Consider the following 10,243-nt stretch of genomic DNA (forward strand, 5'->3'; position numbering starts at 1 on the left):
TTTGTGTAGCATATATACGAAATACTGTCAAATTAATACAATATTTCTATAATAATTATATCTCTCCATAATTTATACTTATGTAATATGTGTTTATACATGTATGTAAGAGAAGCATTTGTAACATTGTAAAAAATAATTTATTTACAAAATTCTTTGCTATCGAAATGTTGTACTCTGTTATACTACGCGAATGTATGCAAAGTAAGTTTAAAGAAAATAAAAAAGATTATAAATTTTATTTTGGATTGTATAAGAATGATTTTCTTACAACTCTCATCTTTTACTTAAGTTGTGAAATGATGTACTTATACAGGGATGAGATATCCAAAATAGATCACCTAAATAACTTGTTTGTTTTTAATAATACAAAAAAAATCTTTTAGATAAAAGTGGAATAGTTTCGAGGAGGACATGTTTTAATCACGTTTTTCATCTAGGTAGAAGCACCAAAAAGATATGAAGGTCATCTCCATTTTTTAAAATGGAATTGCTTCAGTAACTTTGTATTGGAATGACTTTTTTTTTACATGATATGATTTCTTTAACAATTCTGCATATAAAGATATGAAAATACAGATATAAAAAAACCAATAGTTTACAAAATATTTTATACTTTAAACGTTAAAGGATTCATATTATGTAAAAAAATCATGTAATTCCATTAAAAAAAAAGAGATGACTTTCATATCTTTTTAGTGCCTCCACCTAGACAAAAAACAAGGTCCCAAAACACGTCCCCCTTGAAACTTCCATTTTCGTCTGAAACATTTTTTCGTATCATCAAAAACAAGCGAGTTATTTAGGTGGCCTGTTTTAGATGCCTCACCCTGTGTGTATAATACGTATATATAGTATTATATATATATATATATATTCATACACACATATATATGTGTGTGCGTGCACGTGTGTATGTATAATCTTATAAAAAAATTATAGAAAAAAATAAACATACAATGTCGTTACAAACTATAGGTTATCTTATGCTGGTCTCCAACAATGTTTCCCTGATTGATGAACAAAGTCCATGCTTTCTTGCGCAGATTCACGTGCAAAACGTTGCATTGTATTTTCATTATCACTATTATGACTTGCATTTGATAATACTGCTTCATGTTGAAAGGCCGAACTAACAGCTGAAAAGTTTTACATAAGAATGTAGATATTTTTTATAATATTAGGAGGATTAACTTAATAAAAAATGTGTACTGTATTTAGTTTTTTGTGAGAACATAATTAATATTTGAATGTACATAAATATATCGAATATATGTACATAAATATTGTATAAGTTGAAGACAACAAATTAAATATTGTATATATTTTTTAAAGAAATGAAACATGTATGATTTACTTGATTTGGCGAATAGCTTCCTTAACACATAGTCATCGTCTGTGGTTGAAGCTGACTCTTCTCTTTCAATAGAACGTCCCAGGCGACGACCGATTAGACAAGAGACACGTTCTCCCTCAAATATCGCAGAAACATTTGTATTGCTCGAATCTTTTCTATGTTTTTTTCGTTTATGAGTAGACGATGACGTGACTTTGTCGTCATTTAATACAAATTTTTTCTTCTTTTCCACAGAATGATTATCTAAAGATTTCACTGAAACTACATTCTGTTCACAATTGTCCTTCTTAAATGTATTTTCATTTTCTATATTACTATATTCTATATTTCTTTCAATATTTGCATCAGAATTCATATCAAAATCATCATTACATTTGCTCGAAGACTTTTGTGTATTATAATGATCGGAAGGCAAGTTTTGGTCCTCACACACATCATTTTTCGTGACAAGAGCATCTAAGCGTTTTGAATTATCATTCTGTTTATCACATTCTTCTTTGCAAGTGCTATTATTTGTATCTTTATTTTCAACACACATCAATTTTGTTTTAGCGCTTATTTTTTTACTGAGAACCGACGCTAACTTTTTCATCTCCTCGATTTTACTCAGAGAAAAGCCACTGGGTGTCAATCTAGATTCTCTAAATAAGCGATCCGATTCGGAAAACTCGCCGGCTATCGGCTCATTCAGATTAAATAATTCCACCAGATCCGTCGATTTAAATAGTTGACGTTGACGTGGCTCATCAAGAACTTTATTCGAAAGTAGCAGCTTGAAGATCTGTCTATGGTATATCTGAAAAGAGAGAAGGAAATTGCTGTTACTAAACTATTTGATTAAATCTTATAAAAATATCATTATATTCATACATCTTTTTTATCAATAAAATTGATGATCTACTTGATAATCTACTGTTACCAACCTTTTCCTCAATAGTGCCAGCAGTAATTAATCTATAGATAGTGACTTGCTTATTCTGGCCTATTCTCCACGCGCGTTCCTTCGCTTGAGCATCTGTGGCTGGATTCCAATCGGGATCATAAATAACCACTCGATTCGCACCGGTCAGATTTACTCCCAGGCCTCCTACGCGCGTTGTTAGGAGGAATACAAAATATGACGTGTCCTTCGAAAAAAAGAATTAATTTTCCAAGGATGTTATTGCCATAAATTTTTCAAATAATTAATATGTACATTATTAAATTTGTGAATCGTTTGCTGCCGTTGAGACATTGCTGTTGTTCCATCCATTCTCAAGTAAGTGTATTTTTCACGTTGCAAAAGAGACTCTAAAATGTGCATCATCTGTGTAGAAAGAAAAAAGTATGAAAAATAGTTTATCTGGCGGGTTAGTTATATAATAACATGTGTAATATAATAATTCTAATAAGTAATTTGAATAATTCGAAAAACTTAGTATTTTTGTATTAAAAAAATGAAAACAATGTAATATTTATTTATAAATATAAGTAATATCGATATTTTTGAAATTCGACGAATATAAAAAATTTATATTCTATATGTTCAAAAAAGGATCATTTACCTGTCTTCCCTGAGTAAAAAGTAGCACTCTATGACCTTGCTTCTGCCAGATTTTCAGAAGAGATCGAACTACTATCATTTTTCCAGCACGTTTATAATATCCGAATTTCTCTATTTGTTCTTCGAACAAATCAATATCTTCATCGGAGTCCTTAAAAAGAAAAAAGATTTATATTTTTATAAATGAAGTGTTATTATGCTAGTTATCTTACTTGTTCTCTGGTGTACAAAAACAGATCTGGATGGTTACATATTTTTCTCAATGCTGATAAAGCAATGAGAAACCTCGCCCTATATCTTCCGCTGCCATGATCATTTCTCTCGTGAAGAATAAAAGAAACATCATCGGAGCATAGATATTTTTTATACAACTTCTTTTGCTCATCCGTTAAGCTGCAAAATAATACCTGAGGAAAAAAAAACAAATTGGTTCAATAATAATTGAAAATTTCGATATTTCTTGTATCTATGAAAAAAAAGATTATTGAAAGAGAGAGAGAGAGAGAGAGAGAGAGAGAGAGAGAGAGAGAGAGAAAGAAAGTAAAATAAAAGTGAAAGAACAATAATTGTCTGCAACAGAGATATATCTATTATAAAAAAAGTAAGGTGAACCTGCTCATTTTTCTCCGGCAGAGTGAGATGATGCTTCACATCAGTCTTTGTTCTTCGGAGCATATATGGTGTAATAGTGTTTTTCAGCATAGTGGCTATTTGGAGAGCTGTTGCTTCCTGCAACGGCGTGGCATTTGCGTAACCACCGCGTGTTATAGGAATAGCACAATGCTCTAGAAATACAGGTAGTGTGCCCAATTTACCAGGTAAAATAAAGTCAAACAAGGACCACAATTCCTTCAGGGAATTCTGCATTGGACTACCAGTCAGCAGCAAGCGATGCGATGTTGCAAATCGCTTCACCGCTCGGCTTACCTATAAAATAATATAATTTATAATAATATAATTTAATTAATATGAAAGATAATATTTGCAATTTTCTTGTAATAAACATTTATTATGTCAATTACTGAGTAATTACCTTTGCTTGTGGATTACGAATCTTATGGCCTTCGTCTAAAATAACATAATGCCATTGACTATGCACAAGCAAATCTTTGTGTCTAAGAACTCCGTTGTAAGAAGTAATGAGTATTCCGCCAGTTTGTAGAGATTCTATCAAACTTTCTGGATCACCTGAATGAGAATTCATACTTGTGGTTGATATCTTTGAGGAACATATATAAATTATTTACTTACCATTATAGCCACTAGAATGATGAAGCACAACGACTCTGAAGAAAGGCCACCATTCATGAAAATGCTTCACCCATTGCTCCATTAAAGTAGCAGGACACACAACTAGAGTCGGGCCTAATCCTCTGTATCTGTTAATTGTGAATAGAATTTTTTTTTTCAAATGCATGTCAATACATTTATAACGTAAATATACCAACGAATATAAATAACAGGAATAAAATGATATTTATAAGTAGGTGATACTCTCTTTTAAGAAAAAAATATTCCGCAAATATTTTGTATACATATAAATTCTACATCAATTAAGAAGCAAGAAAATGTGCAATACCTTCCGTTGTAAGAGAGCAATTCGCTACAATCCAAACCCGCGAGAAATGCAATAATCTCCACAGTTTTTCCTAATCCCATCTCATCACCCAACAGGCCGCCTAATTTACGACTGTGCAATTCCCAGAGCCACTTAACTGCGACTTTTTGATATCTTTTATAAAAAATTTATAATTAAAAAAAAATTATGTATTATGTATATAAATATACGTAATTATATTAATTCAAATATAAAGTAAATATTGAATTTAATTCTGATACAGAAAATTGATCTATATGTCAAAATAATTCATAAAAAGATCTAAATATTAAAGATTAAAGTCTTTTCTTTAATTGCTCAAAATGTTAAATAAATATTTATATTTAGAGATAAATAAAATTGTAAAATTCGACAAAATAACATATCTACCTGTACAATTTTTCCCAAATACATTGTGGCACTTTAAAGAGAGTATCAATTTTGTGCATTGCTTCATCTTTAGGATAAGTGTTCGTTTCTATTCTTTGCTTAAATAGTTGATGATCTCCATCATCTCGAGCTGAATAAATTTAAAAAAAATAAAATCAAAATAATGAGTAATAAAACAAAAAAATAACAACAGCAGAAAGATCAAATAATTCATCAATTGTAAAAATACGTACTTCTTTTTATGCGGATGCACCCGGATTTAACTGAAGATTTTCTTTTTTTAGACGATGCCTTATCCTCCATATCTGAAAAAAATTGTTTAATATACTTCTTTCAAGTTAATCCAAACAAATCGAATGTTAATATTACCGGAATCCACTTCGTTATCACTGGGAATATATTCGCTTTCTGAACTGTTGTCATCAATCCCATTTGCTTCATTGGAATCTGCCTTGTCTGTACTTTGCATAGTGTTGTCTTGGCTGTTCTCATGTTTAGATTTTTGACATTTTTTATTCGTTTTTGCATCAGTATCAAGTAATTTTGCTTTTTTTTTTATTGACACTGTATTTTTGTCAGATGCTTTAGATACATTCTTTAATTTCCTTTTTTGTTCAGCAAGAGCAGCTTGTTGTTTGAAATACTTCTCAAGATCAGATAATTGAGAACTTTTAGTAGCACTTCTAAAAAAGAATGTAAACTAATTATTAAATTTAATTATGAAATTTTGAATTATTTAAATACTAAGATTCATCAATTGTTACATTCAAAATTTAATTTAAATTATAAGTAAAATAAATATTTTATATCATACCCTTCCTTTAGCTCTATAGCTGACTGTTTAAATACTGCTTCAAATGGAGTAATTTCTCCAATCTCGACTTGCTTTTGCAATTCTGCCTTATGATTCTTTTTGCTATTAACTTCGATATTTTCTTCAATATTTGATTTGACATCATCATCTTGTATTCTATGTTGATTGTTTGATTTTGTATTGTGTTTGATATGTTCTGATACTTCTTGCAAAATGCTGTCTTCTGCTTGAACTGACACTATCTGTTGACAACAGTTATGTTGTAGAAAAGAGGGAAAGGGATGTGAACAAAACATTTCATTATTTCGAAGTGTCACATATGTGACATAAAAAGTTAGAGCTGTTAGTTCAACAGTGTTTATGTAGCACTCTAACCTAAATGATTACTTGGTAGTATTGAATTACCTCTTGCAAATCATTTGGAAGCTCGTCGCTTAGCATACTTCCTATCGTGTTGTCAGCAAGACTCGACACACCACTGTCGTTATTATTTGCCTCTGCCATGCTAATTCTGCCACGCTAACATATCATTCCGCGATGATGCTTTAAAACGGATCCGAAATCGATCTTCCAAACATACTCGTTTGGAACATATAATCGTGCATACAGTACAGACATAAATCGCATAAATCAATCAATTACTCGTCAAAATAGTCATTCAAATTTATGCCCGGCTCGAAACTCTGTCCTTGTGATCCGCGAATTTTACGATTGTTTTCATCGCGCAGGAATTGCTGCCTATTTTACCGATCGAATATCGCTTTAAATTTAAATTCATATCTAAACGGATGACTCATAATAATCTGAAGAACGAATATCAATTACGCAACGTATCGAAATAAGTCTACGAATACATCGACATGCATATATATTGCATTAATATAATTGCATACCTCATTTGCAAATTCGTGAGATTAAAAAAACTCAATTTACTTTTTAATAAGAAATAATATATTTATTAATTGTACAGATATCTCAAATATTTAACATAATGTTCATTAAAATTCATGATTAAAATAATTCAAATCTTTCTCATATAATTAATGAGATTGTCATTTCTTTTAAATTAAATCAAAAGTTTGCGTTTTTTCGCTTATATAAACATGTTACATATGTATTATCAGAATTTACAATGAACATAATTCACTTCTTTTTCATGTATTTTATACATGAGATTGCCATTTTTTTAAATCAAATAAAAAAAGTTAGCATTTTTTACTTAATTAATAAGACAGTAAATTTTAAATGAAACGACAACCATGAAAAAAGAAATATAATTATGAAAGAGAAGAAAGAAAATTTTCTCTTCTATAAAACTACAATTTAAAGAAACTGCGTATTATTCAAGGAAGCAAGAGATTTCACAGGTTTACGGTTTACTGCAGGTATACGGAAACCATCGATAGTTCTGTAAAATTTCTTCTCAGGCGATCCAATAGGTGTTAAGCCCACGGATTTCATCAAATTCGATGATGATGCCAGAGAATATCTAAAAATAAAAGATATACAATAAAAACAGAGGATATCATAATATCATTTAGATATTTTATTTTTGAATTATCAAAATTGAATAACATAATATTATTATATGAAACATAAAAACGAATTTTACAAGAAGATTCGTTTTCGTTTCTCTGATCTCGTTGAAAGATATAAAATTGTTCTTTTTATTCAAAGTTTTATATTTTACCCTGTGCTTGATTGATTTGAGCCATTCGAAAAAATACCGGAGTCAGCCGGTGTTTCCATTACAAAGGATCGCGGAGTTTCCCTATTGGCCATTTGGAGTGCCAGTTGCTTCTCAAGTTTAGCCTTATTATTTTTCAAAGTCACATACTTTTCCATCAGCGCTTTCAAATTACGATCTGACATCCAGTATCGGGTTTTCAGTACTTCGTATTTTTTATCCTGCGTCATCGATAACAACAATTTAAAAAAATACAATATGCAATCATAAACAATTAAGACTGCAGGGAAAAACCAAAGGTAATAGAAAAGACAGATTCTGATTTTATATATACAAGATCGGAAACGCTGCATTTGTTATTTTAAACTGATTGCTACAGATCGTCGGAATTTAAAGAAAAATACAAAGAAAGGAATAACAGAAACACAAGGATTGTAAAAGACACGAAATGTACAAATAACAATTAATACAAATTATTCCAGCAACATTTCAGTCATATTGCAATAACATTGTAAGTATCGCAACAATGTTGCTGTAAGCTTTTGTGTTGTATGGAAATAATAAAAATTTAAATCTAGAAAAAACTAAGTAATAAGAATAGGAGACTAATTATACATACAAGTTCCTGGTAGCGCTGCATTATTATTTTAATTTGATTGTTGTGGAACGCATCCACCTTTAGCATCATTTCCATAGTATCGGCAAAAGGCTGAAAGAATGGCATCACTTTCGGTATCAGCGGCTCTTCCAATGCCAACGATATGGTGCCGATACGCTGGCATTGCGGGCATTGCTTCTCGACTGAAAAACCGCAAGTCGAAGACGAGTAGAAAAAATATCCTGGAAAGTACATTGTATCGTAATGTGAAATATTTCTTAAAATTTACATTGCTGCAGACAAGATTGGCAGGAGATGTGGCCGCACTGTGTAATGTGATAAGGATGTTTTCCTCTATAAAACGGAGCGTAGCATTTGTTGCAGATCAACATATTCATTTCCATCATTTTGGAAGGCTGAAATAATCAACTGCGTAATTTTTGCGGAAGTAAACATTACTTAAATAAAAATAGAAAAACTTAAATAAAAGTAGAACAAAAAGCAATTGCGCTATCAAAGTGGCTCCAAAATGACTATTATAAAAATCACTTCTTGATCAGACACGATTTATTTCAATATCATTTTGATGAAATCGTGACTTATTATTGTTGTTTTAACTAAGAATTGATCTTTATTCTTTTTTACTCAAATAAATCGCAATCAAACGTGACTTACTATAATCTTTGATCATTTATATGACAAACATTTAATTCCTTACACGTAAAGCGTAAAAAGTGAAATATATCTACTGGATAATATATATATGTTAGATAAAATTGAAACTTACTTTTGTCCCGTATATATTTATTTTGCAGGAATAAATAACGATATGATTTAAAATAATCGTTGGTGATATTAAAAATCAAAATCGCTTTCGCGCCGCGTTCTTCACAATCTACTCACAGTAGAAGACAACAATTGAATTGCGATAGTGTTTCGTTTTTCGCGTATGCGCGATGGTGCACGTCAGTTACTACGTTTAAAAGGTTCGATTTACGCCGAAGTTTAAATAACATCGATGTTAAGAAAGTGGCCAATCACAGTCATTCCATTCTTCAGAGGAATAGCTACGATTGGCCAGTTTCATAATATCGATGTTATTTAAACTTCGGCGTAAAAAGCGTGCCGTATAAACGTAGTATGCTTTCTTTTTAGAATTTTAGATGACACACTCGACACAAACGTCGTTCTATCCTTCTTAACATTCAACGAATGATAAATGTAGAACGATGTCGAGTGTGTCCTCTAAAAGGAAAGTATACGTATAAGTAGATATGTATCATCACGAGTACTTTAGTCCGGATCAACAATAGATGTTGAAAGAAACTGACCAGTTACAATCAAATACGAGGAGAATAATCGACTCTACATCCATCTCTTATGGCATATATGGGAAAGTAATATAGACAATAACATTATTTGATAAATTAATCATCAATTATGAGTTAAATTAATTATCGGAGTTGGTTGGTGTCATGAATTATTAACTTTTTTTAGTTTATTCTTGTCAGCAGCAATGTCCAAATTGACGTCCAATCGAAAAGCTTGTCTCCTAGAAATTTCAGTGAGGTATAAACGAAACGTCTAAAGCAGGACGTGAGCGAGACCCATCCCCGATTCTTCCAGAAATCGCCCAGCCAATCGCGACTCGGTCTCAGAAAAACGAGTCGCGTCGCAGTATCGCAATCGCAACATCAGAACATCGCATGATCGTAGACATTAATATCAGTATATCAGTATCAGTTTCTCAGTACTTACACACAGGTGCATAACGCGTCGGTTGTGTTCACATCGGTGACGATTATCGGGCGTAATAGGTGCGATAACGGGGCACCTCCTCTGTCGGGAGTACTGTCGTGGATCATCGTGATTGCGAAAAATGCGACAGCCGCGCGTATGAGCGAATCCCTAGGTAAAAGAAAAAAAAGAGAGAGAGAGAGAGAGAGAAAAAAAGGAAAAATCGACGCGTTTCCGTGCGCGGACATTGTGCACGGTCTCTCGTAACATAAGTACGTATACGCCACGGCACTGCCATATCCGATTCGTTCGGATTCGGCTGTTCTTTTTTTTCTTCTCTCCTCGCTCTTGTTCTCTTCGTCATTCCCTGTCGAACGTTGCATCTCGTTCTTTCGCAGACACACGATTGTCGCGATCGTCTCTGCTTGTGACGTGATACAAATGTTTTTCCGTCCCAAGGTGCGATAGCCTCCGTTATCCGTGAAATCGAGCCCGCGAGCCGCCGCCTCGCCCCCCCCTT

At 32.2% G+C, this 10,243-nt stretch overlaps 3 protein-coding genes across 4 annotated transcripts in view; 1 reads left to right on the forward strand and 2 right to left on the reverse strand.

Annotated features, from left to right (window-relative positions):
• Positions 1-904: 904 nt before the first annotated feature.
• Positions 905-6,300, reverse strand: LOC108777968 (DNA excision repair protein ERCC-6). Its single transcript, XM_018544994.1, has 15 exons — positions 6,107-6,300; positions 5,702-5,943; positions 5,257-5,570; positions 5,121-5,192; positions 4,888-5,017; positions 4,480-4,632; positions 4,152-4,279; positions 3,934-4,088; positions 3,513-3,827; positions 3,113-3,307; positions 2,902-3,051; positions 2,553-2,663; positions 2,281-2,484; positions 1,358-2,153; positions 905-1,139 (listed from the first exon to the last, which is right to left on the reverse strand). The coding sequence occupies exons 1-15, from the start codon at positions 6,203-6,205 to the stop codon at positions 985-987; spliced, it is 3,219 nt and encodes a 1,072-aa protein (XP_018400496.1). The 5' UTR covers positions 6,206-6,300; the 3' UTR covers positions 905-984.
• A 724-nt stretch (positions 6,301-7,024) lies between these two features.
• On the reverse strand, positions 7,025-9,810 carry LOC108777855 (RING finger protein 212B). The gene is made up of 5 exons (XM_018544835.1): positions 9,745-9,810; positions 8,276-8,402; positions 8,008-8,189; positions 7,392-7,609; positions 7,025-7,190 (listed from the first exon to the last, which is right to left on the reverse strand). Exons 1-5 carry the CDS (start codon positions 9,754-9,756, stop codon positions 7,025-7,027), a joined length of 705 nt encoding a protein of 234 aa, XP_018400337.1. The 5' UTR covers positions 9,757-9,810.
• LOC108777974 (Dorsal switch protein 1) overlaps positions 9,673-10,243 on the forward strand; it is a 4,563-nt gene continuing 3,992 nt past the window's right edge. Inside the window, exon 1 of one of the 2 annotated variants that reach the window (XM_018545003.1) lies at positions 9,673-9,995. The gene's annotated coding sequence lies outside the window, so the exon portion shown is untranslated. The remainder of the gene's footprint in view (positions 9,996-10,243) is intronic. The other variant, XM_018545004.1, reaches the window with a different exon arrangement.

This window comes from Cyphomyrmex costatus, unplaced genomic scaffold (genome assembly GCF_001594065.2).
Source record: "Cyphomyrmex costatus isolate MS0001 unplaced genomic scaffold, Ccosl1.0 scaffold474, whole genome shotgun sequence".
NCBI lineage: Eukaryota > Metazoa > Arthropoda > Insecta > Hymenoptera > Formicidae > Cyphomyrmex > Cyphomyrmex costatus.

What these genes read in the sequence shown, in the direction of transcription:
- LOC108777968 (XM_018544994.1), bottom strand. Translation starts at nt 6,205, where the DNA reads ATGGCAGAGGCAAATAATAACGACAGTGGTGTGTCGAGTCTTGCTGAC. An exon ending in GCTATAGAGCTAAAGGAAGG is followed by an intron (nt 5,571 to 5,701) that starts GTATGATATAAA and finishes ATTCTTTTTTAG; the next exon opens with AAGTGCTACTAAAAGTTCTC. An exon ending in TTCGTAATCCACAAGCAAAG is followed by an intron (nt 3,828 to 3,933) that starts GTAATTACTCAG and finishes ATTATTTTATAG; the next exon opens with GTAAGCCGAGCGGTGAAGCG.
- LOC108777855 (XM_018544835.1), bottom strand. An exon ending in CCAATCTTGTCTGCAGCAAT is followed by an intron (nt 8,190 to 8,275) that starts GTAAATTTTAAG and finishes GCGGTTTTTCAG; the next exon opens with TCGAGAAGCAATGCCCGCAA. An exon ending in TCAAATCAATCAAGCACAGG is followed by an intron (nt 7,191 to 7,391) that starts GTAAAATATAAA and finishes TTTTATTTTTAG; the next exon opens with ATATTCTCTGGCATCATCAT.